The sequence below is a fragment of the Athene noctua genome, chromosome 1 (assembly GCF_965140245.1).
Source record: "Athene noctua chromosome 1, bAthNoc1.hap1.1, whole genome shotgun sequence".
Lineage (NCBI taxonomy): Eukaryota > Metazoa > Chordata > Aves > Strigiformes > Strigidae > Athene > Athene noctua.
Genome location: NC_134037.1, coordinates 179,135,821 through 179,154,396, shown reverse-complemented (window position 1 = coordinate 179,154,396; position 18,576 = coordinate 179,135,821). Strand labels below are relative to the sequence as shown.

General features: G+C 35.3%; 1 protein-coding gene across 1 annotated transcript in view; it reads right to left on the bottom strand.

The window, feature by feature from the left end:
• ADGRG2 (adhesion G protein-coupled receptor G2) overlaps positions 1–18,576 on the bottom strand; it is a 49,525-nt gene that overhangs the window by 7,281 nt on the left and 23,668 nt on the right. Inside the window, exons 8-25 of the mRNA XM_074929783.1 lie at positions 18,327–18,371; positions 17,014–17,081; positions 14,691–14,764; positions 13,609–13,648; positions 13,452–13,486; positions 11,960–12,042; positions 11,222–11,282; positions 9,968–10,731; positions 8,975–9,173; positions 8,486–8,642; positions 6,238–6,387; positions 5,890–6,012; positions 4,711–4,756; positions 4,514–4,617; positions 3,832–3,956; positions 2,789–3,057; positions 1,856–1,955; positions 1,274–1,548 (exon numbers count right to left, since the gene is read on the bottom strand). Coding sequence (XP_074785884.1) covers positions 1,274–1,548; positions 1,856–1,955; positions 2,789–3,057; positions 3,832–3,956; positions 4,514–4,617; positions 4,711–4,756; positions 5,890–6,012; positions 6,238–6,387; positions 8,486–8,642; positions 8,975–9,173; positions 9,968–10,731; positions 11,222–11,282; positions 11,960–12,042; positions 13,452–13,486; positions 13,609–13,648; positions 14,691–14,764; positions 17,014–17,081; positions 18,327–18,371 — 2,718 coding nt within the window. The remainder of the gene's footprint in view (positions 1–1,273; positions 1,549–1,855; positions 1,956–2,788; positions 3,058–3,831; positions 3,957–4,513; positions 4,618–4,710; positions 4,757–5,889; positions 6,013–6,237; positions 6,388–8,485; positions 8,643–8,974; positions 9,174–9,967; positions 10,732–11,221; positions 11,283–11,959; positions 12,043–13,451; positions 13,487–13,608; positions 13,649–14,690; positions 14,765–17,013; positions 17,082–18,326; positions 18,372–18,576) is intronic.

Sequence of the window (18,576 nt, the reverse complement as noted above, 5' to 3'; positions counted from 1 at the left end):
AGGAAAACTAAATTATCAGATTGGTGCACTCGCACATGTATGTTGTATTTACGCTGCTTTTAAGGCCTCTTAAGCATGTAAAATCCCACTAGAAGAGATCACTCTCATCTTTCTTTGCCTAAGAATCCTTATTAACTTTGTCTTTTAGGATGAATTTTTGAATGTAACTGTTGCTCCACACAGATGGTTCTATACCATTTTCAATTACAGTTTTGAGATACTGGCATAAGCTTAATTAAAGTCAATGCCATTTATGCACTTTTATTACTTCTAATATCAAAATTTGCCTAGCACCTAACTTAAAACTGGGTAAAAGGAGAACTTAACTTCATGTAACAGGTTACTCTGACCACACAGAATCTAGTCTTATTTTAGCTCAACACAATCCCATGCAAGACCTGGGAAGATTGGGTTCAACCCCTCAAGTTCCCAAAGAGTAAGGTACTCAAAAATCAACATAGTAAATAGGGGAGGTGGTACATACATTGAATAGCAGTTTTAATTGCTTTAGTCTCTCTGGAAAATCAGCCAGCCAGCCATCTAAAGTGCCATTTAATCAGAAGTTTGGTTCCAAACTTCAGTAGGACAATTCAGGTATACTTAGATAACTGTAGGCACCTACAGCACCTCCTATTTATATGAAAGCTGTTGCAGCCTCTGAAACTCTGCATTTGGATATGTCCAGCAGCATCCTGGCCTTTGCAAAGCTGCATGCCTTCATACCCACCTCCTATATGTTCTTAAGTACTAAAGGCCATCCTTAAGAGTTCGACCACTAACTTTTAGATGTTGCAGGCCTGCCTGTCTCAATGCACCTTTGTTGAATGTTACACCTCACCCTTAAGCCTGAGGAGTAAGTGGAGAAATGACACATTTTTCACTACATTAATTGCATTATTATGTGAACATTTACAGTAACTGAGCATTTACAATTGATCTGTTGACTAGAGAAATACAGTCACTTCCAGTGGTGTCTGGTTTGCATATATTTTTAAAGTGATACTATTTATAGATATAAATATACTATAGCTATAAAGAGTAGCTAGCTTTCCTGTCCCTTACTTTAACATAACTGTAATTTAAGATTACAGTTTTTTAAGATTAAGATTACAGTAATTTAAGATAGAGTACAGTAAAAAAAAAATCTCTAACTTAATTAACACGTTAAAGTATGTATCTAAATTACATCTTTATGAATCAAGAAAATGCCATTTTCAAATGTTTTGTTCATTATGCTGTATGCAATGGGCCATCACATGAAGGATAAACTTACCTTGCAAAGTGTTGAAAATAGTAAAGAGGTAAGTAAATACCTCATTTACTGTGAAGAAAGCAAGTCCCCAAGTAATTCCCAACAAGAATGTGAGGCCAGCAACACTCCTAAGGTCTTGAATACTGGTTTTTCTTTGAGCACCAAGTTGTTTCTTCTTTTTGATACGACAGAGCTGGATCAGCACCACAATGAACATGCTGATATTGATCAAGAATATCAGGCAAAAGTATCCCACAGCAGTAATATAGAAGACAATTCTATTTTTAATCCAGCAGCTAGAATGCAAGAACAGTCTGTCAACCATAATCAGAAACAGAAATTAAGTAAAATAAACATGAGATAAAGGTGGAGTTTGTTGCACATGCAAACCATTTTTTTGCCTCTTTAGTAAAAAGTATTTTTTTGGCCAAAGGGTAAGAGGTTTCATATAGGCAATAACCACAAAACACATGACATACTGTAGAGCTATACCATTTCAAAGCTCTCCTGTTGTCTCCTTCCCCACTTTTACTTTTAAAGAAAAGCAATTTCGTAGGACCTCTCTCCCACCCATCCCTCAAAAAGCACCTCCTTTTAACTCACAATTCATCAGGTCTGTTTACTGAAACTTTTCCAGTGGTTATAAGTCCATAATTATCTGGTGATACTGCCAACACAATGGACACAATTACTGCTGGTAACCCTAAAAGATTATGAGCAAACACATAAGTGAAAATCATGACAAAGACAATATTATGAGGACTTGAAATTATATTTTTCTGTGAAATCTACAACTCATTTCTGAAATTTGTCTGTTGAATTCTGTTGACTACTAGCTGTCTGAAATAATCCAAAAACTGGAGCATGCAAACTGCTCAGGAGTGTAACTTAGAAAGAAACAAGAGTTATTCTCCACAGTTAGCTCCAAATCTTTCTGAATAAGGCAACAAATACTATCACTCAAACTGATTTAAAACATCAAATACAGGATACCTGATTTTGTTTCTTACATCTGTTTTAAGAAAACAATTCTACTGATTTTAGTGCCTTCACTCATGTTTACCCAAGTGGCCAGAGAGAGTCACTGGGTCCAGAATTTCTTCATCCTTTATTCAGTTAGATCTGTTTTGCTGCTTTTTGATAGCAACAGTGCTATATGTGGAATATATATACTGATTGGCATTTATTTTTCAAAACACAACTAACACCATCCATCTGGTAAATAGAAATGGAAGTATGCACATTCAAAATAGGTTCCATTGTATCTGCATGAGGAAAATTAATTATCAAGTTGCATTGCAGCAGCCTCAGTTCTGCAGTTAGAAGGGAGTTTCCTACCTCAGAAAGGTGGAATATATAGGATCAGGTTTATGGATAATAAATACCTCATCACTTCAAGGTCATAACATTTAATGCTGTTTTAATTTCATTTCTGAACTGTGTCACATTCACTGAAATACCTGATAAAAGGATTTATGGATTTATCTATTTAGCATCCAAAAGCAAAAAACCCCCAAAACAATTAAAAATACATACCCCAACCAACAATGCAAAATTTAAGAATGTATTTCCGTACATAGGTGTTAAACACTTTCACAAGGGCCAGATACATGTGGAAAGCTTCTAGGCCCATCCAGGTGAAGGAAACCAAGAGAAAATAGTGAAGAAATACTGCAACTGCAATGCACAGGCCTTGTGTATCATACAGTGCAATCCATGAATCAAGGAGGAAAACTAAGTTGAGTAGAAGTAATGCAGCACACAGCTGAATAAGAATTTTGGAGGGGTAGTCTCTCCGGATTTTCCTAAACAAAGCAAATAGTGAGATGACATCAATTGTCCATGGATCCCTGGCTTACTTCTTCTCTCATACTTATGTTTTTATTCATATATAACACTTCATATATTGCATTTATACATGGAGAGAGTAATTTACAAAAGATTTCCAAATTAATAGTCTGTATGAATAAAGTTGGATGTAATAAGCTTACATAAATACAAACAATAATGTGGATTCTTAGAGTTTAGTACCACGATTACTTTTTTTTTACATTGTATGTTGGACTTCTCCTTTTTACAGTACTTCCAAAACCAAAATGTGACCGTTCTTTATTGCTAAACTAGATTAGGCTTTTGTCTGGGCATCTAAAGCCTCAATAAAGGCAAGTTAAGTCCTTGACAGGGTAACGAGAGAATAAACATGTGTTGAATGACTTCAAGGAGGATTTCCAAAACACAGTATGGAGAATTCGATAGTTAAGGCTCAAATGTAAGAAAACATTCCAACAACAAAGAATACAAATGCAGTTAAAAATGCTATAATTCTGCACTCTTCTATATATGTTGTATCTTAAACACATTCCTTCACACTTCTATACTGCATACAGCCTCATGATTAATTCACTCGTCCACAAGTTTAACATTCCTGAAGACTGAACGAACACCTTCCCGGTAAATGGGACAAATCTGTGCATTATTAACAGAGACAGAATGCATAACTATTGAACAGGACCTTGCAGTGAAGACTACAAGTAGTCATAACGGAACAATAATGAGAGCTTAGTTGAGCAGGTACTTACTCAAAGGCTATGTAGGTCACAAGAGTAATAGAAAGAAAAATTGCAGAGAGGCCACAGCCTATATAGGATATAAAAGTCAGTACCAATTCTTGTGTGGGATTCAAAGGAGTATTTCCATACAAGTTCTAAAATGGAAACAGAAGCTAATTTCAGATACATGTTTATTAAATGGAAAAAGATGAAAAAACCACAAAACGCACCTTTCCCTCTGCAATTAAAGAAAAAAAAAAAAAAAGAATAAGAGGTCTTTTCATCATGGATCTTCTAAAAGGTTATCTGAAGAACAGAAAAGCCAATGTAGTCCTTATCGGGTCCCTTTCAACTTGAGATATTCTAATTCTATGATTCTAATTGAAATCCCATTTGATTAAAAACCCGCTTTAAATTTAATTTATCCTATTTTTTATTTTCTACAATATAAATAACTACCTAAATGTAAAAGCTGCAGTTAATAAGCACTTAAGGAATTTTTTACTCCAATGGAACTCATGGGCCCCCATTCAACAAGCAGCTTAAGCATGTGACTAACTGTATAGCTATGTGTACTAACACTGAAGTGAATAAAACCTGAGTAGTATTTCATAGGTGGTACATGCTTGCTGAATACTCATTTGCTTAAGATAACACATGCTTAAATGTGTTCTTGAATCAGGGTAAGATTGCATAAATTTTTAATAATTACCATCAAAACTGCAAAGCTTGTGAGATGGTTGCATGAACAGACTGTTTCATTTACTCTGCTTTCTTTAACTACGCAGCCTTCATATGACCAGCCTCCATGTCCACCTGTTAAAGAGAACAGCTTTGTTATTCATTAAAGCATTTATTTGTTTTAACATGAGTTAACATAGCTAAAACAGCATAAGATCTTGTACTTACCATTTTTACTGAAGTCCCAAAAAACACATCTAACTGTTGCATTATCCTGTTTAGGAGGCAAAAAAACCCCAACACATTTTACTAAACCATGGGTTTATGATCAAGCAATTTATGAATTATCTGCAAAATGCAGGCAAGAATAAATACTGTATACAGCAAATATACCTGTTTTACATGAATGCAAAATTAATTTAGGTGCATAGAATGGATTAATATTACATTATGCAAGTGAAAATATGCTGAGAATATTTGAAGTCACCATACAGGACCTAGCTCTCATTCTTATGGTAAGATTCCATTCCTGGTAGAACACTATGAAGGCTCTTCCATTGTCTTCCTACACTATACAAATTCTTGTGATTCCTCATCCTTCCTGATTTTCTATCAAGAACATGACCACACAGAAAATGAAAAAGTTTTTCATTTGCAAACATTTGATCACTTTATATTACCACAATGTTAAATATTTACATATAGATTTCACACACACACATGAAAATCCTAAAAAGAGTAGCAGTAATACACTATACTGCTATGAACACTAATAATTCTACAATTGTTATCTCAAAACTCAGTATTATAACAATTCAAATAAAGACAACATTAAGCCAGCTCTTGAAAAAAGCTTCAGGTACATTAGTGAAATCCTACATTTTTCAGTTTATCACATTTTAGTATTTTAAACTCTTTTAAGAGATGGGGCAGAAGATTTTAATCCTTGATTCTCATTTAGGAAAGAGTTGCGGTATATGAGCCCTAATACTTTCAGATGACATAATCCTGCATTCCAGTTTAAGGAGCAACATTCCCCCTAAAAAAAATAAATAAATATTGCTTTCTGGCAATGCAGCATCTACAAATGGCATGATTGCAGCATCTCTGTAGCAACCCTCACTATCATGCATTCATCTAAGAGTTTTTATACTTTGAAGTATAAAATGGAAGGGTAGGTACAAAAGATAAAAATGGATGGATAAGTGATAGAGCAAAATTATCTGAAACCATCTGAGAACAAAAATTGATACCAGTGATAAAGAAGCAAAGATGGTTGGTTTTGAAAGTCCAGATGAAGATGAAACGTCCGCACTAGTAAAGCAGAACCAACTGATCTGTATTCTTAGTACAGTATTTCTTCCACAGCAACAATGTACTTTAAGTCTGCCAAAATGTAAATCATACCTGATTAGGTTTGATATTCTGTAAAGTGACAGTAACATTTGCCTTTAAGTTGCTAATTGTGAGGTTAGCAACACTTGATGATATAACATTGCTGATTAAAGATGCATTCTTCAAGGACAAATCCTGGAATGACAAAAAAGGATCAAATTTTAAAATCTTAAAGGAAACAATAGTAGTGTACAGCACCCACAAGGTCAGTTATTATGCAGAGTGAGCACTGGACAAAAAAAAAGACTTTTCAAATCAGGAAGTTTTGAAATGTGTTTTGTGGGAAAAAAGTCCATTTATATTTTATTTTGCTCTAGGTTTGAGTTTAAAACCCTTATGAACAGAGGATCAAAAAGATACCTGGAACACAGTGGTCTTTTTAAAGAAGTTGAATATAATTCTAGAAGCCAAGTCCAACTCTTCAGGGGGTAAATTTGTCAGCAATGATGAAGGAAGTGTAATTGATCCAAGATGATTTAAATCATTAATTGCATTAATGCCTAGAGAGATCTGAAAAATAAATGCGAGGATTATGCTTCATTTCAGTCACAAAAAATGAAATTACAATTTATTTTCAGTTTAGAACTTCAAAATAAGTCTCTCTAATTGCTGTCAGGAACTCACTGCTGCTCTCTCATTCCTCTCCTGCTCAATGAATAAATAGCATCTGCAGGCCTGAAAAGGATACAACTCATTTCAGGTTTGCCTACCATTGAAAATACTGTGCCTTTACCCATTTGCTTACAGGGACAGAACACATCACTGTGGTGGATAATATTGATTTGAAAAAGTTGAAGAGCAACAACCTACAAAGGTCTATGTAACTGTGTAGGGAGATTAACATTTCACAGCACGGAAGCCTGCAAAAGCAAAGAATTTTTATACCCATATGAAGTATGTAAGAATTTAGAAAAGTTGTAAATAGCCATTATTTGTCAATCGGTTTTAAAGTAGAGTAGTTAAGCAGAATCTAAGAACATAAATCCAAACTTTATGATCATCTGGTAAAAATGACAAAAATAAACTGGGTAGGCTGCAGTTCAGATATCTCAAGAGCTTAGTGATCTAACATTATAAAAAAAAAGATCTAAACTTTCAGTTTTCTATGCTACACGTACAGGACAGAGAGCTTTGTTTAGTACAAAATCTCCAACATTTTCTTGTTGCACATTTGTCACTTTACATACAAATATCATCATTTCAGAGTTCCTGAGAGACGTGGAACATCAGAAGAACTGAAGAAAGAAATTATCTGTGTATTCAAAGAACGGCTGTAATAGGAATAATAGCGTGAGCTCCCCACAGTGCCCTAACAATATGGCTTAACACTTCTGTTTAGACCAGTGGTCTCCAAACTTTTGTGATCATACACCCCCTAAAGTTTTTGAGCATGCATCCTAAAATATATCTGTTTATAAGTCATATGCATGTACTACTCTACTAATGTATTATGCCTGTTATAAAATGTACACATAAATAGAAATTTTAAAAGGATGAGATAAAGATTAAACATTAATTTTTAAAAATATATTTTTTATATATTAATCATATTAAAAATATTTTCTTCCCACAGCCCAATAGACTGTCATGTGCACACGCTGTGGTACTCGCACCCCACTTTGAAGATCACTGGTTTAGACAGCCAGCAAAGAAATCCTGAATCAATTCCACAACAGCATTTCTGATGCTCAGAAATGCTCAGTTGCTCAGTTTTGAACTAGGTGATACTTGTTTAAAATTCTCTGTATTTCATTGCCAGTGTCATGAGATTTCCAGAAAATCATTACTTAACAAAGATCTGTTTTCCAGCACTACCACCTCCTAGTCACCTCACATTCATGCACCACATATTGCTAAGAAAATAGAAAAGAACTCAAATGTTAACATTTCATATAATTATCAGTATCACAGAACAGTTCCAATACTACTTACAGCTCACACTACGTTAACCTATTTCCTTCTCTGAGAGGAGAGAATGTGCCAAAATTTATCCAGAATTTTCAACCTCTCCTTGCTTAAGGCTCCAAGGCTGGTATTGTCCAAATTATTGTTTCCTCAATGAGGAGGGAGGTTTTGAGTGAGACAAAGTGGATCCAAACTTTTTAAGCACTTCTTTCTTGGCGAGACCAAATAGTCATGAGTGACAAATGTATGAATGTCATTATCCAAGCACATAATAGTTCTTTCCTGGAACCCTCTGCAATTAATCTCCTTCTAACAGATTAAGCCATCTGGCAACACTCTCTGACAAATTTCAGCACTGTCAGAGTGGGTGATTAAGTGACTCACGATTCAGGGGTTTTGAGGCAAAGTTATTCTGCCAAGCACTCTGTTCATTCCGGTGTTCTGGCTGTACCCTCTCTAACAGCTTATTAGTCAAATGCCAGTTTCTGCTAAGACTGCCACTTATTTAAACAACAGGAAATGAAAGGAAAAACTATGGAGGGCTTCAAAAACAGAGGGTTTTTTCTCTGAAACTAACATGAATGAAAGATCCTGAAATTGTGACAAACACAACAAACTCATGGTACATATAAATATAAAAACATAAATACTTAAAAATAAATGTTTGAGAATTTGTAAGTATTTAGAATTATCAGTGTTTAACCTGGAGATCAGCTGAGTCCTGGACAGCAAAAGACATTTGGTTGGAGCGAATGCTATTGGTTTTGACAACTGCCAGAGCCAAAGAAGGGGAGGCAAAATCAGCTGTTGTTGCTGAAAAGTTCAGTTTTAAGCCAATATAATCCACCAGTTTTATAATTCTGTTAAGAAAAAAGAGATAATATTACCAAACACGTACACCCCAAATTCTCAGGCAAGTTGTGGTTATGGAGCAGCAGCAATACAAGCATACACCTGACTCTGCTCACTTACTGTGCTGTCAACACAAAATATATACTGTTTTCCATGGCATTATATTATAGTAGAGCTGGTAACACTAGAATGATATTTTTTCCATTTTGTGTAAGTACATTAAAGAACAAGAAATATTCTTTTGGATTATGATTGTGAAAAAAAAAAAGAAACTTTCTGAAGCCAATTTATCAAGACAGTCAAAAGAATAGACATTAAATCTACTGTTAGAATGACCTACCTGTTAGAAATTCGGGGTGATAATGGTTGAGAAGCAGTCAGGACTTTGCTAACTTCACTGATCATCCTTTCTACATCTTTTGGCTCTACTTTTCCAGCCGCCAAATCATTTTCTATTTTGGACACGATTTGCTCAGCTGTGGTGATACTAATGGTGGTATATACAGAAGTTGTGTATGTGGTAGCTGATAGTATCTTTCCTGTGACAAAAAAATAAAGTTGTACAGTTATTTAAACATTGTGTTCAAGAAATGAAGTAAGCTTTGAGAAGCAGAAAAATTAAGCAGTTCTCATAACCAAAAAACCTAATCACAGGTTGTAAGATCTCTCAACACGTTATGTGAGACAGAATCCCTTTTTCTCCCTATCGGCTGCTTTGCAGATAGCAAATCATATGAGAACATAAAGCAAGTTTTCAAGCTGCCAGCATTAATTCAATAAATTGTTTTATTGATTACAGAGTTCCTCACATAAGATTATTAGTGATATTAAATAATCTATTACTTTGGATTTTTAGCCACTGAATGCCTGAAAGTAGAGTAAAATCAAGATAAGGTCAGCAATTTGAAAAGAAGCTTGTAAAGATGTGTATAGTCTTCATAGGAAAATACACAGCCACTAAAACTATTCCTAATCAATAACAATGTTTTAAAGAAGATCTACCATTGATTTGTAATATTTTAAATACTAGTGTAGTAAAAAACATAGCTACCTGGCTCTGTGACTTAATTTTTTCTGCCAAAGGTACCTGTTGGGAAGTTGGCAGAGTATCTATCACAGTTACCAACCAGTTTGTAGGGTGAGGTATCAGTCATCATGGCCAAAGGCATCAGAACATATTTTAAAATAAGTATACACCTCGTGAGAGTTGTCTCAGGTTTTTCACAGTAACTGGAAGGTCACAGTTAGATATATAATGTTGTTTAATAAAGTTTAAAAGCAAATTCAGTATATTGCATTAAAAAAAATAAATCATTTTACTTGTCATATTTACCTGTGCTCCCATTAGGCAGGCTACCATGGTCATCAGTAGTAGAACGAGGATGAGAAGTTGAGACAGAACGGTTGACAGGAGTAACAGCAGGGGTCAAAGTTATCGTGAAAGGAGTAAGGGGAAGAAGAGGTGCTGTAGTAACATTTTTGATACCAGAATCAGGTTGGGTCGAATCTGTAGCAGGATGAATTTGTGCAACAGATTTGGTGGTAGTCTCAAAGTGGGGAATTGCTGTTGCAGGTTTGGGGGGAAGCTCAGAAGAGGAAACTGCAGAATGTTTAGTGAAACCTACAGAAGAAGAAATTATTCTAACGGGCTTGCTAAGATATGCAGCATCAGATTTAATTGAGAAAGAAGCATTAGTGACAGATTTTGATGCAGGTGTAGAAATAGCTACAGATTTATTAGAAGTTATGGAAGGAAAAGTTGGCATGGTAGGTTGAGCAAGGGACTCAGAAGAGGAAAGTGTAGTAGTAACACTTGTGGAAGTTTCAGAAGTTTCAGAAGTTTCAGAAGTTTCAGAATAAGTTTCAGTAGTAAATGTGGTGAAAGTTTCAGAGAGAGGATTTGTAGTGGGAGATGTGGAGAGAGTTTCAGAAAAAGTAATTTCTGTGAATGGCGGGATCAGTGGTCTAATTGTGGGGCTTTGTTTGGTAGAAAGCTTAGTGGGGGAAATAAAAGTATTAGACTGGGGGAAAGTCTTTTTAGGGAGAGGAGAGCGAGGGAAAGGAACCCATACAGAATGAGGTGGCACTTGTATATTACTGCAAAAAAAAAAAAAAAAGGCATAGAAATGCATGTTAAATTTAACATTGTTCATATTTTTAAAGAAAACAAGTTATAGCATTGGAATATATATGAATGATATGGACATACTACTACTAATAATGTGTGTTTTAAAATCAATCAGATTGGATGTTTCACGCTCCAGTAACAAATATGAATTCCATAACATTTTGAGGGTTCTTGAATTCTATTTTGCTGTAGTTGTTAACTAGCAAGTCCATAAATACCTCTACTGCTTTTGCTGCCTATTCTGGAGGTGACCTGATGATGAACACAAAAACTATCTGCCTCAGGGGAAAAAAAAAATGAAAGGAAAGAGATGGGAGGGCACGGGAAGAGGAGGAATAGGGAGGGAGTTGTATAGGAAAATGTATGTCAGGTTGTTCTTGTGGAGTCCTTCCTGGCTATTACACTCAATATGGAAGTTGACTCTATTAATGCCTTAGGAAATTTAGTACTTATACTTACTACATTTGTAATTCTTCAGCAGTCAAGAAACAATACTTCAGTGATGAACAGCAGCACCTTTCTGAGATGACAAAGAAGCATTAACCTATTTTATCCTGAAGCACAAAAATTGCTAATACTGTTAGGAAGGATATTCAAATATGCATGTTTTATGTTTTTTAAAAAACAGTGTTTATTGAATAATGGAGGTTTTTTTCTGAAATGACATTTGCAAAACAGATCTTGACCAGTCAGAATACTGCAATACCCCTAGATTTTTGTTCAATGCCTAACAAGTACAGATTTCTCTTTTTGTTATTGTAAACAAACCAAAATGCAAAGCTATACCTTTTGTAACAGAGAGACAAATGGTATGAGTCACCACTCCATCACTAAGTCACTCACAATATTACTACGAAAGCGTGGCTACTTTATAAGCCTTTCAATTCAGATTGACACTTCAGTAACTCATTTATGTTCTCAAGTAATTTTACACCTAATCCTTTCAAGGTCTGCTTTATTAATGTAGTCAGCAATTCTATACCAAAGTTTTTTTAAACATATTTCTATCTTCCCCCTCTCCGCCCAAAAATCATAAAGCTGCATTTTTGATATATTTATATTGTTCAACAAAAAAAAATATTTGTATCTAAAAATAAGTAAGTCTTTTCTTTTAGCTACTTGGGGGTCACATGTAAAGATATGAAATTTAATCTGAAAGGATAACTGTGATGAGACTGTGTATAAAGCATAACTTACCAAGTTGGCTTATTTTTACTTTGTCTGTTAAACTGCTTATATTCTGTCTCTCAGCCAGCTTCACTATGAAATTGCAGTGTATACTATAATGAGAAGAAAAAGCTTTAGACTGAAGAAACAGATCTGCCTCATCTTTACAATGCATGAAATTGACATCAAATGCTAAGTGAAGGCACATTAGCATAAATGCTAAGTATGAAAGCACATTTTTCCTAGGGTCTTTCAGATCTGGGGATATTTTTAATGCACATAAAACATTAAAGCCAGGCTAAATAGAATAGTAATACATCAGTTTATGGCAGCTTATTTCCTCTTCTCTCTACAGACGCTGCTGATTCTTAAATGGAGTCTTCCCTGATGAATGTTAGCTATTAAAGAGTTGATAATAATTTTGTAAATATAATAATGCAATCTCCACTGTTACTATAAAGAAACTCCAGAAAGGAACTAGCAAGTCTTCTAAGTGGCTATGTCAGTGTATATGAAATCTCCAGCACCTGGGGAAATCTAGTGTTCTCTCTGTTGACTCCAGAGAGAACTTAAATGACCCAAATAAGCATGTAACGACACATTTACAATTATGGTTCCATGACTTGAAACCCTGCCTCAACTAGCAAACCTACAGTAAGAATTCTTCACAATCAGCAAACTCAAACACACAGGTGAATGAAAAGGCGACACATCAACCATGAAGTGAAGCTTCTTTCCAGCTAACAACAATGAAAATAGTACCCTAGCTACTGCCAGTATATGACATGAAGGTGTGATCTGACTGTCTATTACTATTTGAGCATTTTGGACTTTTCTTTTAACCCAGGAAGTTAAACCCCAAATTCAAGTATTTGGGGAAGTTCCACTTTTTGTTTTAGAATACAGTGTTTCCAAGCTGATCAATTTAAAGGACCAGCAATTTAGTGGTTGAGTAGCAATTAAATTGACAGACATTATCTACATTTCAAGGTTTCCAGGATCACCTCTGTGGAGCAGCCTTGCCATTCTGATACCTCATGGTTTCCAAACTCTGAACTGGTTACTTTCTCAGGCTTCCCCTACCATGAGGACGGCTGGCTTCCCAAGCTGAAGAACAGCAACTTGGGATGTCTGAAGCAATTCCCTCATAAAGATTGCATTGTATTCATAAGCTCTGGAAGTTTGGTGGTCCCAAATCCTATAGCCTTAGTGTTTAAGTCACTATGTGACTCAATTAATACAAAGATGCAGAAGAAATATGGCAGGCAAGCCTGTGCTTCACCAGAAGATTAATGAAAAGCAATACAGTTTTCTTAAAAAAAAAAAATATCACCAATATTAGGAGAATAATAGGATCAGAATTTCTTTGTCAGCCTGCGTATATTTCTCCAGCCTGTTTCTCAAACTTAACTTCTTAGAACATTTGTTTTTTCTTCTGTTACATAGCCATTCATACTTGATATATCACAAAATAATATATGAGCTTTTAAATATGTGAGCATTTTAAAAATTAACAACAAACCTCTGGTTTTCTGCACTGCATTCCATAACAGAGGACTGAAATGACAAGTGAAGATAGAAAAAAATCATTTTGTCAGGAGAAAACAGGACTCAGATAATGACATTATCAGAAATTGGAAAAAAGTTTTCCAAACAGTAACAACAATTAGTAATCTTACCTCACTTACTGCTTGCAAGGTTTTGTTGAACTCTGAAATTCTTTAAAATAAAAAAATTACCATTATGGAAGATTTCTAGTTATGTTTCTAAAGATAATTACAACAATATGGTGAAAAGAACAATTACTGAGAAAAAAAAAATCCAGTTGAACAGTGATTTTTAAAAATCATGCCCGTTCTGATATTGTAAAACCACTTTTCAAAGGATTAAACATTTTTAAAGTTGCCTTTTATTAGGCACTCTATCACCATCTGCCTTTTATTAGGCACCTCTGTCATCCCGTATTTTAATGTCAATCCACATCTTCAAAAGTTATTTTGAAGAGCAACAGATAAATCTTAATGCCACCTTTTGGCAAGCAAGGATTTGGAACAGAATTCTAAATTTATACTCAAAGCCACAGAAATAGAATGAATAATAAATATGTATTTCTTCTACAAACAAGACCTGTTGGCCAGTTACATCTTTTTGATTTCCAGGGTAAGTTTTGGGAATAGCAGTAAATATTCACTCATTCAAATCTCTCCTTCTAAAGACTGTGAAAGAAGAAACTACACCAAAATAAAAATACAGATATGACTGCAAGAATACATATTAAAAAACATGCAGCTATGAAAGTTCTCTTAGAAATTTTCTAAGAGGCAGACCAAATCCCTGAAATTATAAAAAACATTTATTCTTCAAGAGCAGCAGCCAGACTGGCATTCTCAGCAATCCACAGCTCATGTCCTCAGGTATTATTATTATTATTATTGTTCTTATTACTATCATCATCACTATTATTACTATTGTTAAGATCATCAGCATATAAATAACAAGGCTTTTGGGCCTTGTTTGAGCCCCAAGATAAGTGAAGGACCTAAAAGGAAATCACCAAGTGTAACATTTCTTAAACTCTAATGGTACGTTTAAGATTATTCTAACCAATATGAGCTTTATGTTAAAGAACACTAACTTACAACTAAAATTTTTTAAGTGCAGGAATAACGCAAAATGAAGAGTCTGCTAACCACATGGAAGGTCTCACTTCAACTTTTTTCATATATAACAAAGATTTCAATCCTTATTCAAAATTACTTACCTCAATTCTTGTAGGGTAGGTGCTGGAATTGCAATTAATTTTGTAACTTGATTGTTGATGGTTATGTTATTAATCTGTTAGAAACAAATATTCCACAGCTAAGTAAAACCAGTAATTTTTAGCCTTATGTGGTGGTTTGACCTTGGCTAAATGCCAGGTACCCACCAAGTTGCTCTATCACTTCCCCCCTCTTCCTCTTTTTTTTCTCAACAGGGCAAACAGGGGAAAGAAAATAAGATGGGAAAAAAACCCCTGACCCTTGTGGGTAAAACAAAAGCAGTTTTAATCTAAGCAAAGCAAAGCAAAGGTCTGTGCATGGAAGCAAAAAAAAAAGTAAACAGATTTATTCTCTACTTCCCATTACCAGTCGATGTCAGCCCTCCTCAGGAGCTGGGGTCCGATACACGTAGTGGTTGCCTCGAGGGACCAAGGGTGGCCCCACCCCATTCCTCCTTTCTCCCAGCTTTATACTGAGCAGACGTCACACGGTCTGGAATATCCCTTTGGTCAGTTGGGGTCAGCTGTCCTGGCTGTGTCCCCTCACAAGATCTTGCCCACCCCGTCCCACTGGGGGGGAAATGGAGAGAGCCTTGGTGCTGTGTAAGCCCTGCTCAGCAGTAGCCACAACACCAGGGTGCTACCAACACCCTGACAGCTCCCAGCATAAACCACAGCACCGTGAGGGCTGCTGTAGGGGAAAACCAATTCCGGCTCAGCCAGACCCTTAAAAGAAACATGTTCATTTGACACATTTTAACAGTCTAAAATTCCAAAGATAAGAAGCACATTTTCTCATGAATACACTTCAACAAATATTTATCGTTACACTGTTGTCATAACTTATGGAAGGAATTGGCTCATCTAGTATAGACCAAATAACAGGATCTGATCTGTGAAAGATATGGGCAAGAGGATAGTGACCTCACCATATCTCATGTTGGAAAAAGAGGAATTTGGCTTAGTTTGCAACAAGGACAGTTTAGACCAGACATTGAACAAACTTTCTAACTGTAAGTGCAGCAATGGGGCAAGCTCCATAATAGAACTATGTAACAGATAACATGGAATCCTGGAAGTAAGGAGTCAAGAACTGAGGTAAAAGACATGGTAGAAATGATCTAAATATATATGATCTAGCCTTAGGGCCAGAGGATACACTAAGGTTTATCTAAAGGCCCTTTATAGATCTGCATTCTTCTGTTCTTCTGGTTGCCATCATTACCAGTTATTGTTACATGTCACACAAGCAGAGAGCACCATGATGAAAACATCATCTAACATACATGGTATTGACATTACCGAAAAAATCTTGTGCTAAAAAGAGGTTCAAGAGAAAGGAAACTTATTTTTCTAATAGCTGTAGACATAATCTTAATACACTACGACAGCTTCAGCAGGCATTATTACCATTGAAACGCAACACAATGCAGAGGTGGCTTTCACCAGGGGCCTACCCCTGTGAAAATTCAGTGTTCCATGTGCACCTGTGCAGTAGCTCTCTGTGGTGATTTTGCTGACTACTTTCATGCTTGCAGAGATTGGCAAGTGAAATCTCGGACTGAGTGCAGACAGGGATGTGTAGGAGAAAGGTACAATGTCCTTTACAAGCTAATGTCCTTTTTTATTTTCCCCTTTCTTCAGTTTTCCATCTATAATGACTAACCATTCTCATTCTCTTCGTATTATCTCTATACTGAATAATCTATATGATCCTGGCTTTTCATGATACCATTCTCTTAAGCATCTGTTGTGTTGTATAAGTGGACACACTCAAGTCACATAGGCCTACTGCAAAATTAGTAACTGATTAACCACATGCCAAAAAGCACAGAATGATACCCTTTTTATGAGAGTCCCAACATACATTACTCCCAGGATGCAATCCAACTTAATTTATGCCCACACTGTTGCCGTCTAATGATGCTCACTTTCTAAAGTAAACTGCCTAAATTAATCTCTAAAGGAAGATCTGCCTAAATGTAAATTCTTAAATAGGCAGTTCATGTCTCTAGACTTCCCAGGGCTTCCCCTTCCTTTTCGCGGCTATATATAGCCTATAGAGGAATATACTATAGAGAATAGAGGCCCTTACTGTAGGAAGTTTACTTAGCTGGAATTCTAAAATTTAGCTCCAAAGTGGGTGTTTAAGAGAAAGAGTAGATCCATCCATCAAAAATATTAATTTGTACTGCAAACTGTATTTGAAATAAAATAAAACTATAAAAAACATAATAAGAATGTTAGGGTATCAGATTTTAAGTGTAGACAAAGAACCTAATTTTAGCCTTACTTACAATAAAGTTTTAAAAGAGAGAACACTTACTATTTCAACATTTAGTGACGTGTTACTTTCTTGAGTTGCGTCAAGTTCTACCTTGCCCACATAGAACACTAAAACCAAAAAGCAAAAAAGTTAAGAAAATCAATGCTAAACCACATAAGGAGAAATTATTTGAGAATTTAAAAATTCAGTCTTGTGCTACAACAGTAGGGAAATACGAACACTTAAACTAGCTGTTCTGATCATTCACTATTTTTGCAATTGTTCTTCCATCTCTTCACTTACTATTTCCACAAATGAACTAGTCCAATACCTTCATTATTTTCTGTATATTTATTTTAGTTGGCTGTCTCTAAAATCTTTCTAGTTTGTTTGTTTGGGGTTTTTTTTCTGCCAAAACAGAAAAACTGAACTGCATATTACTATTAATGGCACTCCAACTCCCACAACAAGAATAAAATGTGTGAGTAAAAGCAAAGTGATACTCTGAAAATTATTCCCTTGACTATTAAAGAACTTTCAGGATACCATTATTCAGAGCATCGTTCAAAAGTCTTTGAAAGCTGGTAGGCCCATTTTGGAGACAAAAAGGAACTTCTACAACACTTCTCTTCCTGCAGCCACACATTCAGTGCAGGCTATAAAGACTAGTACAGGAATGCATACATGACATCACCCAAATCATCTTAGCAATCTACTGTGTCAATCAGTAGGGAAAATTTATAGAGGGGTGACACATACTTACTTTGCCTCTTTCTAATCTACAGACTATTCAGCATATGGGTACTTGCCAGAAAGGACTTCATTTTCTTAAGCATTTCTCACAGAAGCTATTTATTGAAGCGTTTTGGAAGGTAGTAACATGTATTAACAAAATCTTCTTTCACTATGTTTGTGTTAGAACACATAAAGGGAACATCACTTCCCTTTCCATTTCCCTTTGTTTGTCTATTCTGTCACATTGCACTTTTAAAATACGCAGGGTTTTCCAATAATTCTCCTAAACATTACTCCAGCTTCTATTCTTGATAGTTAGGCTCAATATGGTAGACATTAACATGTTCCATAGCATACTAATTTCTTGTTTTCTTGGGTTTGTAATTCTTACCTGCAACTGTGTATTCTTTAATAAGAAACCAAAGATCAAAAATACAATAGACTAAACATTACTTTTAAATAACCCCCCCACATTACACATTCATTTTTTAGAGGTTACACAAAATCTCTCTAAATTATCAAGAAAATTTATTAGAGTAACCTTCCACATAGCAACTAAAAGTTGCCTCATTAATCAGAATAGAAAATAGTTGGACATGGTTTTTTATAAGAAAAAAAGGAAGAAGAAAACCACTAACCTGAAAAATTGCAGACATGTGTTACGTTGCATAAAATGGTTTCTCCTGATATTTTTGGGGGGGGGGGGCAAAAAAAAATCTAGTGAGTAAAAAAGTTGAGCTTAAACCCAGTACTGACAAACATAGATATTTACAATCATTTCAGTGTTTCAAACATAGAGGTCTTTACCTTTTAGAAATATTTCACATACTGTCTAGGCTTCATTTCTCCAGGGCACTTACCATGACATTTTCCAAGACACAGTATTCA